This window comes from Sebastes fasciatus, chromosome 10 (assembly GCF_043250625.1).
Source record: "Sebastes fasciatus isolate fSebFas1 chromosome 10, fSebFas1.pri, whole genome shotgun sequence".
Taxonomy (NCBI): Eukaryota; Metazoa; Chordata; class Actinopteri; order Perciformes; family Sebastidae; genus Sebastes; species Sebastes fasciatus.
The window spans coordinates 26,346,777-26,369,964 of record NC_133804.1 but is presented as its reverse complement, the minus strand read 5'-3'; the positions used below and the strand labels follow the sequence as shown (position 1 = coordinate 26,369,964).

Sequence of the window (23,188 nt, the reverse complement as noted above, 5' to 3'; positions counted from 1 at the left end):
TTTTTTTTAAAGCTTCCCCGGCGTGGCATTTCTCCATGGTGCTTTTTTTTCTTACCAGTAGCTACTTTGACCTCAGCGGGGGTGACTGCATCAATAAGATTTGTAATTTTATAGCTATAAATGATCCACCATATCAACAAAAAAGTTTGAAAAAGTGCAGGAGTGGAGGGGGAAAGCCCAAGTGAACAATTTGCTGGTGTTTTCAGTGATGTACCATTTTGTGATTATCTCTGTTTGTATCTTAGTTCAAACACTGATATTCATTTCAAAAGAAGACACAGGAGTGATCGGAGAGAAAAACATCAGTCACCGCAACGCTATAAAAATACTGAGACCTTTTTGTGAAAACATATTTTTGAACATATTTTGGTGGCCCTGTAGATATTTAAGAACAAAGCTCGACAGGGAAGAATTTAACTGAAGAGCTAGATATTCAAAAGAAGCCCATTTTTGTATTGGTATTTTTCTTGCATTGGAAAGTGTTATTAAAATAAAACGGCAACTCCACCTCCATTGATTCAATTAAAGCAGCTCCACTGTTTTCAACTAACCGAATTTCAGTTAAAAACAAAAAGTTAAGGCTGTGCTTGATAACCCAATCATTAATTAAAAAATATTTGCTGCCAGCCAGGGACCGGACATTTAAAACGGCCTGGTTCAATATGTTCTCTGGGGCTGGTTGTGCTCTTATGGGGACAGTTATCAGGTTTGAGCAGTTCCTTGAGCAGGCTGAGTACATTTTGTTTCTACTAGTGAAAACAGGAATGGGAAGCCGTAATAGCACTGATGCAACTGACTAGGATGAGCATGCTGGGGTTACTTGAGGGTCCTCACGAGCAGTGGAAGAGAAGCGTGGGGAATCAATTAGACTGGTGTTAAGACCCTGGGGATGTCAATAGTTGTGGGACCGATCGAAATGAGTGGTCGTCTGGGAAATGTTTGGCTGCTTTATGAATATGCAAAGGAAAATAAGACAAAGCGTTTTTGAAAGAGATGATGAAAACAAGACCAAGAGTCTACAGCCATGCTAGCAGCACTGTGAGTATAATGTCTACCATGCTCACAATCTTTGTTTAGCGTGTTAGCACGCTAACTTCTGCCAATTGGCAGTGCAATTGATGCCGATGGGAATGTCATTAGTTTTGCAAATATTTAATCCATGGACTGTATTTAAGAAGTGGACATAGTCACTGTGATGTCACCCATTGGTTTGTGGACTACGGCTTTGAAGCCTTGAGTTCGACATTTTGGCCGTCGCCATCTTGGTTCTTTGCAACCAGACGCGAGAGGGTGGAGTGAAGTACAACCGAACACCGAATAAGAGATTTTTAGGTGAACAAAAAGGTTATAATTAACTTTCATGAACTGAAAACACACTGTGAAAGGGTTAAAGTTCTAAGACAAGAATGTGGACAACTCACAGACCGGACAACGCCGTGGTAGCGACCTGTTAATCACAAGGTAGCCAGATAGCCCTAAAGCATCCCCTGATTTATGGTCTATTTGACTCTAAATGGGACCATAATTTACTAAATGAGCATCATGCTGTATTGAAGAAGACTTGAAACTCGTGATTGAGACCACCATAAACTCATGTTTACAATGTTTACTGAGGTAATAAATCAAGTGAGAAGTAGGCTCATTTTCTAGACAATCAGACTTATTTTTGCAACCAGAGGAGTCGCCCCCTGCTGGCTATTAGAAAGAATGCAAGTTTAAGGCACTTCCATATTGGCTTCACTACTCAGACCTAGAGATTGCCGCCTGATTCAATCATAAACAAAAGCATTGGACGAATTGAAATTTTGAGGTTTTAAAATTTAACCATGAGAGGAACATGAATGTCTGTACCAAATTTCATTGCAATCCATAAAATAGTTGTCAGGATATTTCACTAAAAAAAACAACAACCCTGTCAACCTGCTGGTGGCGAAGTCAGTCAGCAGGATTCATCCTCTGGGGACCACAAATGTCCGTTCACAATTTCATGGCAATGCATTGAATAGTTGTTGAGATATTTCATTCTGGACCAAAGTGGTGGACCAACAGATCAACATCGTCATCTAAGTGGAAAATGTATCAAAATATGTATTATATAATAGATATCCATCTATCCATCCATCCATATTCTAATGCATTTAACCTTGTTTGATGTTGAAGAGCAGAATGCAGTACATTAACTTGTTGTCTCGTTGCAGACTTCTCTGTGATTGGACCGATTTAATGTGGTTTTCTGTTGGAAAAAACAAAACCTTTCTAGCAAATATCAAAGGGAAATCTATTTAAGTGTGCCGGCCTTAGATATTTAAATATACTGTGTGATGCTAATGATCAAAAAATGTAGGTTTCTGATAAAAGATATACATTCATGTGCAGTGAAAATGCTCTCTTCAGAAAAAATGTTTGCTGTGCTTTCCTTTCAAATTTGGAAAACCACACGGTCCTGTTATCTTGGTGTAAGAAACCTTATCCTCATGTCTTCACATTCATAAGGGCTGTGTATTTTATAGCAAGGAACAAGCTCACTCTTCAGCTACTTAATCTTGGGTGAAAGAAATAAACGCTTGTGGCAGCGACGCCACTGTAAACACACTTGTCACTTGTGACAGCAAAGACAAAAGAGATGTGAGATTCTTTGACGTTTTGGAGTGGCTTCACAAACACAGGTGTCTCCAGACTGGTAATGAGACGGCAAGCAGCTAACATGATGCGAATAATTAAAGAGCCGTCAGTAATTCATTAAGCCGCTTTACCTGCTGTTGAACGGGTTATCCCAGGGTATCACGTGACTGCCGCTGGGACCAATCAAGAAGCTGACGCGGTCGTAAAAGCCCTTGGATGTGGGCTGGGCGGATGAACTTTGGCTCTGGCCGGCGATGGCGGCAGGGTCGGGCGAGCCGCGACAGTAGGTCTGACCCTGGCAGGAGATTTGAGTGCAGCAGTCCGGGTCCATGCAGTCGACGAGCCCATCTGGAAAACAGGAGGGACAGTCAAGACAGGGAAGAGGACGCGTTAGGAAACGTGTGAGCGTCTCCGTTATTGTGTCGAGCTCTAGTGCACACAGATGACTTCCTACATGAACTTGAGTTCATTGAAGTGACAGCAGAGATCTTGAGCTGACATGAACTACTTCAAAGTATGTCACCTAATATGAACCTCAAAAAGTTCTGGGCTTGTCGGTCAGCAGTTTATGAGACACCCAGCTCCAGAGTATTGATATATAGTCCCAACTACTCTTTATAATTGATCTACTGTATATTTTAAAGCGTGCTGCTTAACAATCTGCTCTGCTACAACATTTGCATATCCTCTCCAGTGATGTTTTATGTATGATTGATTTGTTTTGTTTGTTTGCGCTGTCACCGAGGAGCCACATCAAAGCCAATTTCCTGTCTCGCACAATGAAGAGTTTTTCTGAAGCTAAAAGATGATTTGTACCAGGCTTTTAATTTCTTCCTACCTCCCTCGTTATCCTTGCCATCTGAGCAGAGCGTTTCGGTCGCTACATCGCATCCCAGCCCTCTCCACCCTGACTGGCAGATGCAGTGCCAGACGTTCTGATCCAAGACGCACCTCCCGTTGTTGTTGCACAGCCCCGGGCATCCGTCTGTCAACACATCATGTACGTGTCAAAACGGCGGAGCAAGTCAGAACAAGGAAATCAGGAGGAGAAGGGGAGGAGGAGGAGGAGGAGGAGAAAAGAGCGAAAGGGGTCATTTAGAGTGGACGAGGGGGGCAGAGGTGGGACAAAGATGATAATAGACAGTATTGAGTGAACATACAGTACGATACACCTCTGACAGGACTTGGGATGTGGGGGAGGGTGTGAGGAGTTACTGTCGTTTCACATGAGTTTCAGGAGCACGTACAGCTACACTGGGACGGATAGAAGAGGAGGAGACCTGCTGAGCTGTTTACTTACAGTTAAAAAAGGCCAATGGGAGACATGAATGCATGCTGAGTCAAATCCTCGTGAGGTTTTTTTTGGTGTTTGAATCAAAGTTAGAATGATTATTTATGAGTTCACGTGACTTGTGTTGTGGTTGCATGAATCCTCATCCTTGACATGGAGCCAAATTCACAACAATTTTTGTATTTGAGTCAAGCCTTGAAGGATTCTTATAGTGAGTTCAAAGATGCAAGAAATCCCATTTGAGGAGCTGGAAATCAGTGACTGTCTTGGAAGTTCATTGCCTTCGCAGGGAAAAATAATTAAAGCAGGAAGAGTCTATACTGAAGCTGTTAGAAACACTCATGTGAAGTAACAGCAACATCAAAGGGAAAAGGGAAGTATATGTGTAAATAGGGGGGAGAAGTGTGGGAAGGAATCGGGAGTCTCTACATTGACAGAAAACAGAGCACTCGCTGCCAGATCGCATTCCTTCTGGTGGTGGGTGAAGACAGGGAGCCGAAACATGACTAAACCACACCAGTTTTGGGGCGTTTAATCTGGCAGACACAGGGAATTAAGACAGGGTGGGAGAGGAGGACCGTGGAGTCTGTGTGAGACTGGTTAAGACGGACAGGAGATGAGGAAACATATCGGGCGAGCAGGATCACAGCAGGAACATTATGATCGACTCGGACATAGAACAGGTGTATATACGCCGTGCTAGGAAAGACAGAGAGCAGGGAGGGATTGTTTGTGACAATCTCCCTTGGGGGGGTAGTGGTTCAATTTACCTTTATATCCTATCTTGACTGCTCCTATTACACAACCGAGGAAAGGGAAACATTTGGAAAAGAAAATTACTTATCTCCTGGGTGGCAGAGAGCTAAGACTGACAAACACATTTACTTATTGTAACTTACAGGGAGCACAAAAAGTGTTGGTGGCATAAAGCTGATGTAGCTGCTAACTTTGCTTGAAATATTTGGCAAAAAGAAGCTTTGCAGGTAGTTTTTTTCCCCAAGATTATAGTTGGCTTCGCCACGTTTTAGTTTCTGCTCTAATTTCAATCTCTCGTGGTGATTGAGCTGAATAATGCTATAAGCATGAGTGACAGGATTTGACTGGAAAGCTCCGAGCTCACCCATATATATTTTTTTTTAACAGAGTTCACATTCTTTAAAGCAACATAAAGGTGTTTCTGGATAAGAAAAAAAAAACATCTTGCATGAAGAGTATAATTCTCAAGCAAAGTGAAAAAGTGTTTTTACCTGATACTCTGGAATCCAGGGCTATACATGTAAGCCGAGAGGGAGTTGGATAGAGATAGATTGGCATACAGAAGACATAAAATAGAAGAAGAGAGTGGATATAAGTAGGAGTTAGGCAAAGAAATGCAAATAGAAAAAACACCAGTAGGAAATTGGTTTGAAAGAGGGAGACAAGAAAGAGACAGAAGCTGCAGATTTAGATGAGTAGATTCATAGTTTAGCTGCAGTAAAAGGGGGGAAATCCAGTATTTGACAAACTTAGAGTGTGGATGTTAATTAAAGCAGCAAGTGATTAATCAGAATTATAGATGCTTCCGTGGTCAAAATCATCATATTTTTCCTGTAAAAGCGCCTTAGATGGTGATTATATTTCTGTCCATAGGAAGCAACATAAATGAATTCAGCCTCTTAAGCTTAGTAAAATATTCAGTCTCCATCTGCTTTGCCAAAGCAAGACGGGCGAACACAAAGACGAACACGCAGTCTCTCTTGATATCTGGTTGTTAAAACAGACTATATTAGCCAGTTTCATCCGAGGCCTGCTTCAAAACATTTTACTGTCTGCTTGTCAGGAGGTATGTAGTCTCACCCTCAGTCTATTATGAACGCATCGTGAAGCAGCGTGCTCAACTTTATTTTTTATTTTTTTGCCTTTTCTTTCACTGTTGCCGTCGTCTCCACTTCGCTGATTTCAACAACTGCACGGCAATGAACCGGCAGTACACTAAGACGAATCCAAAAAACACCTCAGTGGTAAACTGCGGCGCTGAGAAAGCGGTGACAATGGGTTAAGCCTTGCATATAAAACAGGATCTTGATGCTTGTGACAAAAGAATGGCCGAGGAAGTCCTCTATTCAAGCCCTGTGCATGTAATGTGATTAAAAGGCGCTTTGTGCAAATGGCAGTTATTCAGGGTTTGAAAGACAAAATAAGCTCCCGGTTCTCCAAGAAAAGGTAACGCACTGCCTATTCATCGCCGCTGCATCCAAAGCAAGGAGTTACTTTCCTGGCGGGAGCCTTGAACAGGAGGAAAGAAAGAGTAAATGGATGGTGCACTGAGGAGGGAAAGATTAATAAGATCAGGAATGTGACCCCTCCAACAACTTCCCTCACTGCAATCTCCTCCCCCCCTCTGGATCGGCGCTGTGGCCCGGGGATTGCTCATGAGAGAACTTGTAAATACATAATTAGGGTTCAATAGTTTGGAGTGCCAGATCTTTGCTTCACAGGGAATAAGTCGTCATTGAGAGGTTTGAGATGACACTTGGGGGAATGCTGTTTGACGCGGCGTGTCAGGGTTTAACTACAGGACCTTTGACAGGGGGTGAGGTGTCGAGGAAGTTTGAGTTAAAGGTCAATAGGAAGTGACATCTCAGAACTCATTATCCTCATTAATGCCTGGTGAAGCATCGCCATTTCAGAAAAATTATATTCCAAAGAGGCCTACCCGTGGCTTTTCGGCTCCCTACATACCTGCCCTTGACTCGCTAATACATGAGCATCACTTCAGCAGTCTAAAAGGTGGAATATCTAAATGGATGATAGAGAAATTACAAAGCTGATATGGTGGTGAGGTGTTGCAAAAAAAAAAAGAGAGAGAAGAAAAGTGAAGAATCGCTGGTCAAAAGCAATGATATGTCACATTTCTTGGAAATGGAAATACCAAGTACCTCAACATTCTACTTTAAGGGATAGTTTGGGTGTTTTGAAGTGGGGTTGTATGAGGTACTTATCCATAGTTATCGTATTACCTACAGTAAATGACGGTCTGCACATCACCAGTTTGGAGAAACAGAAAAGAGTACCTGCACAGGAGCAAAGCAATGTACTACTGTGGACGGGGCCGCATCAAAACATATTTTAGCCACCTAAAAGAAAGACCCACCTAAAAAAAAAAATCAGTTTAAGTCTGTTTTTGGAATATTATCACCGGTTTACCTTGCCGTCAGACGGCTATACAGTCCATCTGTGCGTTCCAATACCCATACTACCCTAGTATTTAGTATGCCAGAAAAAGATTTAGTATTTCCCAATACATAGTAGGTCAAATGCAGGATATACCAGGATGTCTTACAACATCTGGTCACATTTTGCAGTATGCAAGCCAGCATGCTTTTCTGGATATTCTGACCCCAAATCCTCTGTGCAGCAGATATATGAGCAAGAGGGTCAAAGTTGGAGGTGCAATGTTATGGCGAAGCAGTATGTCCCAATTGTATGCATACTGCATGCAACGGTACATACTTTGTAGGAGCGGCTGCAGTATGTACTAAAAGTAAAAAGAGAAAAAGTATGTGATTTGGAACACAGGTCTATGTTTCTGACGGGGAACTAAAGTCGTCATCTGTTCTCTCGCTGAAGCCACCAGACTCCATTGAAAAAAACCCAGTAATTTTACATCGCAGAACACGGGAGTTGCTGCTGTACCGATGCCTCGATCGGTTAGTTTTTTGTGTGACTTGTGACTAGTTCAGATTCACCAAAATCACACAATAAGACAACAAACTAACCAACGAGGCAGCGGTAGATGAGCAAATTACTGTTTTTTCAATGGAGTCTGGTGGCTTGGCGAGAACATAGATGGCTACTACGGCTTCAGTTCCCTGTCGGAAACGGCTGTCTGACTGCAAAGTAAACCGATGAAAATATTCTAAATATAGTGTTCATTCAAACTGATATAGATTTTTTCAGTTGAGACTTTATTTTAGGTGGTTGAAATATGCTTTGCATGTTTTATGTCCACAGCAGTACATTGCTTTGCTCCTGTGCTGGTACTTCTGTCTGTTTCTCCAAGCTGTGGGTGTGCAGACCGTCATCCATATACCGACTATGGATACCTCATACATTACCACTTTAAAACACCGAAACTATCCCTTACACAGCACAGTACAGTACTTGAGTACATGTTCTCAAAGTGGCTGCTTAACATTCTGAAAAAAAACTGAAAAATCCAGCGATGGAGATCCTGGCCACAAGGTTTGATTCAGTGATCTCTGGAAACTGAAACACAGCAGTTTACTTGTCACTATGAAGTACTTATCACTTGATTGTCATGCAAAGGTACTTGTGTAGAGTAGGTAGGCAGCAACACAAGTGTCTCATGATCTGGGTCTTTCACACGGATGCTTGAAACTGCACTGAAAACACTGACATTCACACTCCAAAGTTGCCCTTTTAAGCCTGTCCATAAATGAATTTCCTCTGTAGTTCGTGCCCTTCTGTCAAGTGTGTGTAGGTGTACAGTGCTGCATGTGTCACCGTGGCTCACCGATGGTGCAATGTTCACCCGTCCAGCCCTGATGGCAGTCACACTTGCCCTCTCGACAGACTCCGTGGTCGATGCAGCGTGGGTGACAGTCCCTCTGCTCACATTCTGGTCCTGTCCAGCCTTCCTCGCAGTGACACACACCGCTGATGCACAAGCCGTGGGGACCACAGTCCACCACGCACACCTCTGTTGCAAAAGAAAGAAAAAGCCAGAGTCATGTAGCTTCTGTTCAGCGAAAAGGCACTTTTTTTTTCTTCTGTACTGGTGTATTTTTGTATTCTGTGTAGATGCATCTGCCACGACTGAAAAAACCCTCTGATGTTTGCTGAGAAGTGTTGACTCGATTGGTTAAAGTGGGCCAAGAAGTTTAACTTTAAACAAGACACATTTTCAACACTTTTCCTGGAAAATGAGTTGTAGAAAATCCTGAAATTGTGTAGGCAAATACTAATAAAAAAAAGCTGAAGCTGTAATATGTGATGATATTTCATCTGTAGATAAGATAGATAGATAGATAGATAGATAGATAGATAGATAGATAGATAGATAGATAGATAGATATCAAGGCAATGCAGAGGAATAGTAAATACACAGTAAATATACATATCAACTTGGGCTGTCAGAGTTATCGCAATAATAACGCAAATTAATTTTACCGCCACTAATTTCTTTAATGCATTAATGCAATCGATCTTTCGGAGGTTGTAGCTGGCTCAGTTTTAAAGCTAGAGTGAAGATACCGGCATCATATGAAACTAGAAAACCTAAATAACGCTCCAAACGTACGCTAAATGTTGGCAAGGAAAGGCTGGCATGACCGTTTTTAAAGGGGTCCCTTGGCCTCAGACTTCAAGATATGTGAATGTAAATGGGTTCTGCGGGTACCCACGAGTCTCCCTTTTACAGATATGCCCCCTTTATTATAATCACATGCAGTTTTGGGCAAGTTATAGTCAAGTCAGCACACTGACACACTGACAGCTGTTGTTGCCTGTTGGGCTGCAGTTTGCCATGTTACGATTTGATCATATTTTTTAAGCTAAATGCAGTACCTGTGAGGGTTACTGGACAATATCGTTCATTGTTTTGTGTTGTTAATTGATTTCCAATAATAAATATATAAATACATTTGTATAAAGCAACTATATTCAACCACTGCCATGTTGATAAGAGTATTAAATACTTGACAAATCTCCCTTTAAGGTATATTTAAAACATATATTAAATGTGTGATTAATTTGGGATTAATCACAATTAACTATGGACGATCATGCAATTAATCGCAAAGTGTGCAAGTTAAAATCTTTCTTCTAAATTAAATGAGGTAGTAAACCGATGTGCAAATTCCACATGTGAAAGATTATTACAGGTCTAAAACAGAATGATCTGGTTGAGACAGAAACTATAAACTATGAAGGACATTTTAAGATGTAACATTATTTTACATGGGCAAAAAAATCAGGACTTTACTGCTTTCTCTTGCTTTATGGATCTCAATATACATTTTTTTTTTAAAATGTGTGTAAAGCAGAACACACAGTTGACATACGACATGTCAGAGCATCGAAACAGAATCCCCAATCAACTTTTATTTGGCTGCCATTCTGCCAAATTACACAATGAATAGTGAAAGAACGAGAGAATAAAAGAGGATAAATCTTCCTCTAAAAAAGTATGAAATTAATCTTGATATATTGTGTTATTACTTTTATGGGTTCCGACGATAATAAAGTCCCTTAAATTTTCAGTGCTTGACATTTAATCTGTAAACCACACTCTCCACAATAAAGCAGAGGGCATGTTCCAATGAGATACAACTTTATACAGAAGAGCAAGAAGGAACACTGATGGCAAATGGATCTGAATCGGTTTACAACTCTTTTATGTCAAATCTACTCAGCAACAAACTCTGGCTTTAATTAGCTTATTATTGTAAAAACTTATTTTTTTACCATCTGAAATGACACCAGAATCTTATCGCACATTATATAAGTATTGCTCTGGATAATCACAATGTAATAATAGAGAAGTCATTCTTCCCATGCCCATGCAAGAGCAACACCGGCTATTATTGCAATTTTTCCTCCAGCAGCCACTTTAACTCATCTTTATCAAAGACTCCTGTAATTTCATAGACCACTTTATTTTTCCAATGCAGCTCAGACGCCCTGAAATAAAATGAAAACCTGTTGTCGCTCAAAAAAAGTCTGAAGTCAGAACACAAGGACGGTAAAGCACCGCAATTACTTTGTACATCTAAACACTTCCCAAAACAAGCACTTTTCAGGTTTTGCATATTCTCATTTGCATGGAGTCTTGGCAGACTGAGACGAGGGTTATGGATTTAAGCAGGTTCTTATGTCCGGACTCTGAAACATGTTAGATCAACATGATTTCTTCAAGTACGGAGCATCGGAAACAGCAGAGCATCTGTTATGAATCTGTGTTATCTTCAGAGAAGGAGAACTCAAATGATTGAATCCATCGGAGGTATAGTAAATCAGTCTGTAGCAGGCAAAAAAGCTAACGCTCAACAAGCTGCTGCTGCAGCTCTTGTGAGAGAATAAGAAATGTTCATTTACTGGAACCGAGAGCTTCTATCAAAGCCTTTGAACAGGAGAGCCATAAAGCTTTCCGTTGTGACAAACAGCCGTCAGTGTGCTGGGGGAAAGGAGCTCGAGTATGTCCTCAAATTGCAAGTGACTAGATGCTCCAGGAAATTTATCCAGCCCCATAACCGAAAAGTTTGTGACTTTTTAAAAACTTGCTATAGCCTGCAGGAAAAGCAAATAAGCCGAGAGACATTATCCTGCTGCCCAATACCTAACAAGGATAAAATATACCCACTTTGTTCATGTGTTTTTCATCATTTTTTTTAAGCTAATCTACCCACACCGCTTTATCCACACTCCCCTTCACCGAGGCTCTTTTAGCAGTCCGTTTCCAGCCCTCTGAATGGAGTTTTTCTTCGATTGAGAGACCTTGGATGGTTCTGATTAAGTCGCGAAGACACTGTAGAATATTAAGCACGCCTCTGGAGGGGAGTCATTTGATTCCAAAGGGATACCTCCTTCCCATAGAATCTATGCAATCAATTTTTCATTAGTCCAAAAGTGTTTATCTGCCTTTAACATGCCCCTGACTCAGAGCTGGATAGGGGTTGTGGGCGGTCGATCCGTGCTACTCGCTTGTTAATTAAGGTTTATTTAATTGAAGAAGACCCGCAGCATTAATTAAGAAGGAATTCTCCACCCACCCAGGTGGGTAAACCGTAACTTTTGGACCGCATTGGTTCAGTCACTTCTAGTATTGACAAGACTGAGACATCTTGCTGAGCGAGAGGATTGTGTCTGGAATGCTGAAACAGAATACTAAATTACCTCTCTTTAAAAAAAGAAGAGAATAAAAAGAGACACAAAAGGAAAGAAAAAAATCCCCATTCACCAAAACAATCATTCTTCTTGGGCAGCAACCAAACAGGCCGCATGCTGCTCTAAAAGGTCCACACACGCATCTATCATCTCAAACAGCCTCCGTATGATTTCATCTCCAATTGAATTTCAGCCAATGCATTCAACAGCCTTTTACACCCGACAGAAACAAACTGCAACTTCTGCTTTTAATTGTCCGCCTCGGAGTGGCCATTGTGCCTCTCTCTGGGGTTAGCGCATAGAGAATGAGTCTATTCTGAAGTGGGAAACGGCGCATAAATCACCTGAACCTCATGCACAGATAACAGATGGGAGGGGCCAGCCTTTGAACTAACATGTCACCTACCTGTGTCGAAAGCCAAACCCTCTGAATACAAAGCTGGTAACAAATGAAGATGCTCCGCTGCGAGCAGATGGGAATACGCGATTGTCTCCTCTGCTCTAATAAACCTGAAGCAGCTATAAAACACGCCGGCAAAGGTTCGGAACAAATCTATAAGTCATTTTTAAAACAACATGCATTTGTGTTGAATTTCAAGGCGAACATATGCCAGGTCTCACAAGGCTAACGTGTTGGAGTCAGAGCTTTGTTGTCGGCATATGCTCCGTTTCAAAAAACCACACACGTGATACAAGTGTTGATTACCAAACTTTCAGGGTGTGATCACACCCACAGTTTGATTTAGTCCAAAACAGAATAAAGGAGATTTATTTAGGGTTACCAAACTGCAAGCTAAACTTTTAACAACTGTCAGAGGGATTCACACGTTGCTTGATAATGAAGACCTTGTAACACGACTTCAGCATAATCACAGACTTTCTGGTGAACATAAAGAACATTAAATATGAGCAGCAGTCCAGACTGAGGTTTTTCCTTCAGTCCTTTCTTTTGCTATAAAACACTTTCCAAGCAGGAGTGACTCCTGGCTATCAGATGTCAACATCTGTCTCCTCATAAAAGCTTTTGTTATGGGTCTGTTATCTGTACTCGGTCCAGGTTCCTTTCTTACTCCCGCTCGGAGACGAACTGAGACATTTGAGGCATTTCAGCGCATTGTGTTGTGCAAAAGACATTTAATGTTCTCACATAACCCAGTGAACTCGGAAATAGAAAATGGTCCGCCGGTGCCTACATTGGTATTTTTTGCTTATTGTGATGTCATTGCTGGGAGTATCTTCAAATGTTTCATATCTCTGAAAACTGTACACCCTAAGCTACCCGGTTATGTCAGTCAATAAACTATAATAATTTATAAAAGTACTGAAATTGTGTCATGAATAAAAAAAAATGTTTTTTCATAAAATGTTATTAAATAAACACAAAAAACATACTGATCCCAATTATTTCTAAATGTAGAAACACAAACAAACTTAGCACTCCATATGTCATTTGAACTATGCACATTTTTTTTAACTCATTTTTATGAGCAGATCAAATGCAAAGGCGTTTTCAGCAGGATGACGCAAATGACAGAAGCGTTAGCTTTCTGCTGCAAAAAGAATGAATGTTATTATGTTTGTTTTTTTTAGATCGATTTAACAGGATTGTGCAGACTTATTGTATGATACATGGACATGAATTTAATCATTTTTGCTGACCTCGATATTTTCCATTGTGTTTACATCAGAACGTCAGCAACATTTTAGCCAGAATAAACAGCAGGTTGTCCTATAAGACATTGCACATTTTTGTTAACAGAGCCCAAAAGTCCATTTTATTTATTGTTTTGGTTTTGTGGTTTTATTTTATTTCTCTTCTATTTATTTAGGATTTATTTAATATATATTTTTTTCACATTTCAATTCCAGAATCAAAAGCTAATTGCTCTTTTAAAGGGTGTATTTGCATTATTATGTTATTATATTATCATTACATCAGTGGCATAAAAGGTCTTATAATGACAATAATATCATTTATCGCAACTATTTCTGGGACAACATATCTTCCTACAAAAACGTGACAGGCTTACATCATCATCATTATTATGAGTAAACTTTCTTTTCATTGTGGCTTTCTTGCATTAGTGAAAATATAAACGTCTCCTATAATTTTGCCCCATCACACCAAAGTAAAACTTTACTGAAGGTGATATAGGAGAGATGTAACCCAGAGCTCATAAACCACAGCAGTGACAGTACTGTAGCATGTATGCATAGCTCATGAGATTAAAAACTTCAGTCAGTCAGGCTCCCATTCATCATCTTTGGAGCAAATCCAGACTTTTCAATTAATAATTTCCTTCATGTGTACCTATGGGGGGAACGCTGAAAGATACCGATTTGACCGTTTATATTATTCAAAGAGTTTCATTTCAAAATGTGACATATTCATTTAGGAAAACAAATTGTTCTGGTCACTAAATTATATTTCAAAAACAGAGATGATTAATTACCTAAAATTGAGATTTTTTTTTGTTAATCATTAAAGAATAAAGCATATATCACTTCCCCCTCCTCATATTTACAGTTTTTTGGATTCCAAAGATGATTAATTATGCCCAAAGTTTCTTAATGAGACACCCACTTGTAGACATAATGCTCTGTATGAGCTAGATCTATTATTTCAACCTACAGCTTGTTAATAAAGGCTTATACATCTGCTACCTGGTGTCTGCTGTGTCTGTGCACAGCAAGGGGGAGTTTATTTGGAGCAAATACGGAAAGAATCTGGCGGCAGATACTTGTTAGAGAACTCAAACATTATCCAATAAAACAGTGCACTGTTTGCAAGGTGTTTGTTAGCAGAGTACAAATAACGCTGCACTAATGGCATCAATAACTGAATTAATTAATGAATTAAATAAAAGACCTTGCAGATTGGAACTCTAAGTAGATTAAAATGCCATTTAATTAGTTTAAAGCTAACGTGTAGACTTTGGAAATTTACACAAAAAGACATAGATTGTCACATTTTTCTATGAAGAAGTAAAGTCATCAGCATAGTTATAATCAGCTTATAAATAGCTTATTTAAATTATTATAAATAGCTTATTTTGTAAATTGTACATTTTTATTCTTATTTTATTCTAACGTTTTATCTATTCTTTTGTTATTATACTGTTGACTTGCACCAACAAAACCAAAGAAAATTCCTAGTGTATACCTCTTACACCTGGCAATAAACACCATTCTGATTCTGATTCTGATTAATAGGGCTGACAATTGATTAAAATATTTAATTGTGATTTTTGCATTATTGTCCATATTTAATTGTGATTAATCACAAAATATTTGCGATTAAATTATTTTTAAAATATTTTTTAAATTATAAAATATTTAATTATTATTTTTATCTGTTCAAAATGTACCTTAAAGAGAGATTTATCAAGTAGTCTATACTCTTATCAACAAGAGTGCGCAAGTGCTTGCTTTATGCAAATATAGGTATATCTTTATTATTGGAAATCAATTAAACAACACAAGTCAATGAATGTCCAGAAACCCTCACAGGTACTGCATTTAGCATTAAAAATACGATCAAATCACAACGTGGCAAACTGCAGCCCAACAGGCAACAACAGCTGTCAGTGTGCTGACTTGACTATGACTTGCCCCAAACTGCATGTGATTATCATAAAGTGGGCATGTCTGTAAAGGGGAGACTCGTGGGTACCCATAGAACCCATTTTCATTCACATATCTTGAGGTCAGAGGTCAAGGGACCCCTTTGAAAATGGCTATGATCGTTTTATCCTTGCCTAAATTTAGCACACGTTTGGAGCGTTATTTAACTTCCTTTGCAACAAGCTAGTATGACATGATTCGTACCAATGGATTCCTTAGGTTTTTCTAGTTTCATATAATACCAGTATGTTCACTCTTTCTTTAAAACTAAGCCTGTTAAAACCAAGAAATTGCAAGTTACCTTAATGCGTTAAAGAAATTAGTGGCGTTTTTATCGCAATTTGACAGCCCTCTCGATTAATCGATTAGTCAATTGAAAGAAAATTAAGCTGCATCTATTTTGATAATCTGTTAATCGTTAAAAAGTATTTTTTTTTTCTAATTAAAGAGCCAAACATAATCAATAGTTCCAGCTACTCAAACGTGAAGATTATTTTCTCCTCTTTTTCATATGCAATTGTTAATTTAATATATTTGAGTTTGGGACAAAACAAGCAGTTAGAAGATGTCAACCCGGGTTTTAGAAAAGTGTGATGTGCATTTGTCACTATTTTCTGACAAATCATAGACCAAAATATTAATCAGGGAAATTATTGACGGATTAATCAATAATGAAAATACTTGCAACCCTGCAGTAAATCACATGAAAAAGCCACTCAAAACACTGCTTGATGTGATGCAATGAAAGTGAAACGTGCTCTGACCTATAGAGCAGTCAGCCCCGGTCCAGTTGGCCTCGCAGACGCATGTTCCCGAGTCGGTGTTGAAGGTTCCGTGACTGGAGCACTGCTCTGGACAAGTGCTCTTCAGGATCTCACAGTTGATCCCTCCCCAGCCCGGGTTACAGTGGCACTCACCGTGATGACAGGCTCCGTGACCCGCGCACGTCGGGTCCACGCAGTCCACTAAAGACACAAAAGGGAGGACGACAACGACGTTGGTTTACCACTTCTGGACAGGATGTCAAACCTAATTATTCACCCCGGCCACTTTGACTCTGCTACCAGCCAAAATCGTTTTTTTTTCTACACTGGAAGAGCTCCAGCGCCAGATGACGGCTGGTGAGCCACAGCTGCAATTTTTGCAGTGTTTAGGGGTGGCTGGTAGTAATTTTCCTGCCCTATGTTCTACGGTATATTATAGGGTACTTCCAATATACTGGCAGGATAATTATGCTCCATTATAGGCACTACGAAAAAGGGTCCAATTAGTGTCTAAACAGATATAATCAATTACTATTAACAATTTGCAGATCAACTTGCTGATCTGGGTTAATAATTGGCAATTATGACCAACATAATCAACCCATAGGGATAATTTGCAACATCGTCATTGTGCCTCCCCTGGAGCTGATTCCTCTGTGCATCCGCACATCTGCTTGGACACCGATATTGATTATCTACCTGAAACAATTCATCACACCGGAGCCCTTATATGCGAGCTCGGAACTACCTCTCATCTGTGTCTCCTTCCCATATCGCTTCACTTCAAAGAAAACCGCAATATGCTCATTTAGTTAACTCAATAGCTTTAAACGTGCAAGGTCAACAAGCCACACATGTAAATCTGAGCTGATAATTGTCTTTTGTCTGCACGGGGATCAATAAAGTTAAATGTGCTGAAGTGAAGGGGGAGGTGGGAAAGGTTGACAAGACAGAAGAAGAAGAAGAAGCTCTTTCTCAATAAACGGAGGAACAGATGCTATTGACTGATCGACTTTAACAGGTGTCTTCAGCTGTGGAGCTCTCCAATAGGTGACTGCATCAACGGGCCCTGCGCAATCTGTTCCAGCTTGTACCCTCATGTGGTCTAAACACTAAGAGGGAGTTAATTTACACACACACACCGTATCAATAACAACATCCAAAGCATTATCCGCTCGGCGGAGTTGAAAACACCCGATTGTTTCACCAATGGACTGTGTCGATTCCCCCTGAGTTTCACACAGAAATATGTTGCTTCCAAGTCAATGGGAAGAAGCAATTTTTTTTTTTCTCAATTTACCTTGTTCACAGTTGGGTCCTTTGTGGCCGGTGTTGCACACACAGTTGCCCGCCACGCACAGTCCGTGTCCCCCGCACTGAGGATCAATACACTGGGAGGCAGGAACGTCACACTCGGTGCCCTTCCATCCGCTGTAGCACTGACAGCGCCCCCTGGTGTATTGGCCGTTACCGCTGCACAGGACCGGACAGGCGGCTGAGGAAAGACAAGAGGTCGGAACAATTAATCTTATATAATAACAGGGGGGGTTGTGGCATTATTCTTTTTTTGAAGAAAATAATCTTCAATGATATATATAATTGTTTTTAGATACAAAACTACTTCAAATTAGAAATACTGCACCTGTGGTCCATTTTTAAAGGTATAGTTCAACATTTAGATGAGTAAGATTGATTCATCTCTCCTGCATATATGGTAAATATGAAGCTGGAGAAAGATGCCAGTAGCATAAAGATTGGAAATGAGGGGGAAACAGTAAGCCTGGCTCTGTTTAAAGGCAACAAAATCTGCCTCGCAGCACTTCTCAAGCTCACTACACTGGACATAGATTATAGATATGTTTGTTGAATCAATAAAAAAACCAAGGCAGGAAGTAAGACAGTAATGATGCATCTTGTACCTATCTGTGTTGAGCATAAGTTGTGCTGCCTGTTTTTTCCACACGGCCCCCCTTATAAGATCCTTGTGCCTGTTTACAGATTCCAGTATTCCTACATGGCAGCCTGAGTGTCAGCAACAACTAACTTTTTTTTTTTTTAATGCTTGTTTCGGTGTCTGTATTATCATGATTTTATTATTATTATTATTTTATATAGATGTATATATTTTCTTTCTTTTATTATTTATTTATTTATTGATTGATTTTCCCTTCTTTGTGATTACTTCCATGTGTACCACACTAACTCAATCACTTTAAAGAGGAATGAGGGGGTTAGAAAATATGGGTCTAGGATAACATCGTTGCAAAATATGTAAAACCAGTCCCTTTATAGTTGTACTGTTGTACTATACATTTTGTGCCAATAAAAAATTCGTACATAAAATCCAAAGCATAAAAACAACAATTAGTCGTTTTACGCTGGGTTATGTGTCGGACTATTTCTTGTATGGGACCAGTTGCTAGGCAACCGGCGGACACTCCAGGAAGTTACTGGTCACATATCACACATTATAGCTACATAAATATATATATATATAGCACACAGACATGAGAGTGGTGTCTGTCCTCCCATATAACTGACGGCAAGAAAGTGAATAAGCATATATTTCCAATAATGTCAAACTATTACTTTAAACTGAGACAGACATATTGCTTTAGTTTGCCCAGAGTTTACCTTTATGAACTCTGAGATTTTGGACGCTATACTCAAATATAATGCAGGTGAATGGAATTTCTTTTTTGGTGTTCGGTGCATTAAAAAACATTTTTACGACTGATACTGAATTTTTTTAAGGCCGTTCAGAGAAACTGAAAAATAATCTTGTCAGTGCTCTCCAGTAGACAAACTACGTAATGGTGACAGTGTTTCTAAATTATCTCAAACATGTCTTTGTCATTTCTATACTGATATTTCTTGTAACTTCTCGGCTGACATAAACCAATAATAATATAGATAGAATATTTATATATTGTAAAATTAAATTAAAGGGATTTTTATAAGCCAATCAATCATGTAGTCATGTGTAGGGGTGGGAGGGTGTGTGTGTGTGTGTGTGTGTTTTATATTTGTTATTTTAAAGGCCGTTCTAAGGATGGGCATTGTAAATGAGCAGTAGCTATAAATGCTGTGATACATTGCATTGGAAAATTGTTGTGCAAATCTCTATGTAAATGTATTTGTCCCTATCATAAACATGATTTTGAAACATGAAAATAAATGAAAATATATCTGCTACCACCTAATATTGGCCAATATATCAATCTAGCTGTACTATTTGAGACACCATTTGTGAAGCTTCACTTTTTTTCCAATGCTTTCAGCACCATAATAAAAAAAATATATATATATACTTATACAAAAACTTTTTTTATTTAAATAAGGAGCTGAGTGGTCAGAATAATAGCAATATATGAGCTTAATAATTACCTCTGGAACAGTACGGCCCTATGAATCCTGGGAAGCAGTGACATGATCCCGCCACACACTCTCCGTTCCCGTAACAGTTGTGTGTGCACTCCGTGACAGATTCTGTGGGTACAGCAGTGAGCAAGTCAAACTATTAATAACTCATCGCATTGTCATATTAGAGCAAATCTGAAAGTCCTCCTTAATATAACATTTGACAACTGCACAGTTTAAGAAATACTGCGAGACAACCGAGATACTAACTTTCCCCCCCCCCCCCTGCACGAATCTAGGCTTTCTCTGTATTCTTTATCTGCAGTACTGGTATCAGGCACGGCATATATTTACAGCTATCTGTCCATGTCCCACTAAGGACTAAGCCTCCATAACATGTATGCTGCAGCCCGACTCTTCCCATCTAAGCCATGTTAAGTAAAAGTCACACAGGCGTTTTAAATTAGACCAAATAATTCAGCTTCCTTGACACATTTTGCTTTCCTCCTGTCTCCTCCATCGCCTCCTCCTCCTCCCTCAAACCTCTTGAATGACTGATCATGCCCAAGCCATGCAATCTCCTGAGTGTTTATAGCTCAAATCCTCTCTGAGTTGAAGTTAATCTGACATATCCTACAGACAGATCTTGTGTTCGTTCAACAGACCATCGCTCATGAACGGCAACCCCCCGAAAGACCAGGCCCCTCATTTTGATCGGCGTTAAGAGGGCAAACTTTTTTGTTATTACTCTGACTCGTACTGGATGTTCATTGATCCAGTGTGGGACCCAGGCAATTTTGACCTCACACATCGATACCTTCATATTTGTATGGTGGGATCAATGGAACTTCCCGAAGGAAAAAGAAAAACGTTAACTCAACCTTAGTGTTTTTCCTACCTCAAAACCCACAAGGAAATTTCACAGACTTCAGAACGCTGAAGAGGTTGTTAGGAGGGAAGGATCAATTCCGTGCACAGTCTTGTATTATAGTGTTGAGCACAATAATCCACTACCCTCCAATAAAAACTTAGATCTGCCTCCTAGGTGGCTCAAAGTTTTAACAGCTCAGCTTGTTAGTGCGCTAGCCAGAATTTCCAACAACCTAACTGTTTGCTCATGCGGGCGCAGCTGCTTAAGGAAATTAAAGTCTTCCAAACATGTCATTACACATCATTCCAATCAGCCGTCGCAGCAGATGTGTGTCCTCCTACCCTGGATGATGGTGTTATAGGACACCGTCTCCGCGTTTCGTCCGTCATTATAAAAAGCCAGGTGCCACACCCCTGAGTCCAGGTACTGGATGAATCCGGCTTGGTGGACGGTGACCGGATGATCCAGCCGGGCCCTCGTCTCCGGTTCAATCTGAGCCCGATGCTCTTTGGCGATAAGCCGGCTGCCGTCCAACAGCTCCACAAAGTCATACTGTAAAAACAACACCCAGAAGAGAATCCGACAGATGCAGATGATTGTTATTTCACTGTCGGTATAATTAAATCAGGCAGTAAAGAGGCAGGAGAGTTCAAAAAGTTTATGTTTTCTTCTAGTGGATGCTTTGTATGCGGCTCCTCTAGTGATTTCCCTAACAGTCTGAGAGGAACTCTTCAAAGTCGTAATGCAAGACACAACCAGAAGAGGTTTGTGTACCCGGCAAATATTCAAATATAATAAATGTTGATTTAACAGTGACAGTTATTTGGAGTTGATAGATGTTGTGTGGAGGGTTGTTTGTGTGCTGATAAAGCTGATATGGCTCTGGGGCTAATGCTCAAAAATATTCCAAAAATATATTGTTGACAGGAGTGCACTTAAAGCGACTCTGGCAATGTGTTTATTGGAATCTGTTAAATCAACACTGATGATGTACTGTGTAGATGCGTACACTTAAAATTCAGAGTTATTCACCGCAAGTGTACCTGCACAAAATACAGATAAAAGGATAAACTAAGTGAAAAGCTTTCTTCAGTGACAAATGCACACATTGTTTTTTTATTATTTTTATTTAATTAAATTAAATACAAAACTGTTCTCATATTAGATTATTATTGTTTTAGGTTTTAATAGTTTTATTGTTTGTTTTTAATATATGTAACCAGGACTCACTGAAATGCAGTAATACTGAGAGGTGAAATAAAGAAAACTGGCTTGAATTTATCAGTTATTTTAAAGCAAATATGCCCTTGTTGGTAAGGTCGGAATATTTTACTGGAAACTAACGGATGTACAGTATACAGTACAGTTCACACAGTATATATAAAAATAAATATAACATATATTACCTCAGTCTTATTTTTCTTTCCTATATGTTGGGATTGCAGCAAAACAATCTCTCTCTATTTTTTTCAAGCAAACATTGATTTACGGGGTAAACAAGGAGTAACGAGTCAGTCCTGCCAAGTGAAACGAGTAAAGCGGCGCATCTGCTCTCACTGCACCTGCTCAACACCTGAGTCTCATTTTGACTGAGGCTGTAGGGTACGGAGCACTGCAGCAGAAAACACTGTAACACATACCGGCAATCCCCAAACAGGCTATAGGCTGCAGTGGAGCACAGCAGATGCAGACAGATCCCCTGGCTAAGGCAGTGTTGTTAGCCACGCAGATGTACTGAGCCTATAGTGAAGACTCGGGGTGGGAGAGAGCCTGTGGGCTGCTTAGAGTGTGATGCATACAGTTTGGCACAGTAGCTGCTTTTTAGAAGAGCTTGGATTTAAATGCAAGGATGAGGCCGTTTGCAGAGAGCTTTGATGAACTGCTATGCTATTGATTTTTGCCTGATACACAGTGTATGTTTTATAATATAATTTTAATTTAAGATACATTTAAAATTGCCAGATTTTTGAAACTAAGTCATTTAAAATGACGCATCCAGCGTTAAAATTGGAGAGAAATAGGGGGAAAATGTAAATACCTAATTTTGTTGCAGACCAGCAAGAGTCCCCCTTAAAAATCATAAAATATTCAGAAATATTTGTGTTTTTAATTTGTCTTCCCTTATAAAATATTTAAACAGGAAATAAAAAATGAACGATAAAAATATGTCATAATCAGTGGGCCAACTCCGGGTCTGAAAAGTGAAGCCAATGCTGAAGTGCCTTAAACTTGCATTATTTCTAATAACCAGCAGGGGGCGACTCCTCTGGTTGCAAAAAGAAGTCAGATTGTATAGAAGTCTATGAGAAAATGAGCCTACTTCTCACTTGATTTATTACCTTAGTAAACATTGTAAACATGAGTTTATGGTCTTAATCGCTAGTTTCAAGTCTTCTTCAATACAGCATGATGTTCATGTAGTAAATTATGGTCCCATTTAGAGTCAAATAGACCATAAAGCAGGGGATGATTTAGGGCGGGGCGACCTTGTGATTGACAGGTCGCTACAACGGCATTATCCAATCTGGGAGTTGTCCGCGTTTTAGTCTTATAACTTTAACCCTTTCACAGTGTGTTTTCACTTTATGAAAGTTAATTCTAACTTTTTTGGTCACATAAAAATGTCATGTATTCAATGTTCTCAGCTCCACCCTCTTGTGTCACTTCTGGTTGCAAAAAAGCAAGATGGCGGCGGCCAAAATGCCGAACTCGAGTCTTAAAAACGGCAGTCCACAAACCAATGGGTGACGTCACGGTGACTACGTCCAC

At 39.8% G+C, this 23,188-nt stretch overlaps 1 protein-coding gene across 7 annotated transcripts in view; it reads right to left on the bottom strand.

Moving 5' to 3' along the window:
• LOC141775629 (teneurin-3) overlaps window positions 1-23,188 on the bottom strand; it is a 176,060-nt gene that overhangs the window by 50,486 nt on the left and 102,386 nt on the right. For 4 of the 7 annotated variants that reach the window (XM_074649193.1, XM_074649194.1, XM_074649198.1 and 1 more), the window contains 9 exons: window positions 20,761-20,971; window positions 19,576-19,677; window positions 17,489-17,683; window positions 16,189-16,389; window positions 8,430-8,615; window positions 5,161-5,181; window positions 4,684-4,707; window positions 3,461-3,607; window positions 2,754-2,970 (listed from right to left, as the gene is read on the bottom strand). In XM_074649193.1, coding sequence (XP_074505294.1) covers window positions 2,754-2,970; window positions 3,461-3,607; window positions 4,684-4,707; window positions 5,161-5,181; window positions 8,430-8,615; window positions 16,189-16,389; window positions 17,489-17,683; window positions 19,576-19,677; window positions 20,761-20,971 — 1,304 coding nt within the window. The remainder of the gene's footprint in view (window positions 1-2,753; window positions 2,971-3,460; window positions 3,608-4,683; window positions 4,708-5,160; window positions 5,182-8,429; window positions 8,616-16,188; window positions 16,390-17,488; window positions 17,684-19,575; window positions 19,678-20,760; window positions 20,972-23,188) is intronic. The other 3 variants (XM_074649196.1, XM_074649197.1, XM_074649195.1) reach the window with 2 other exon arrangements.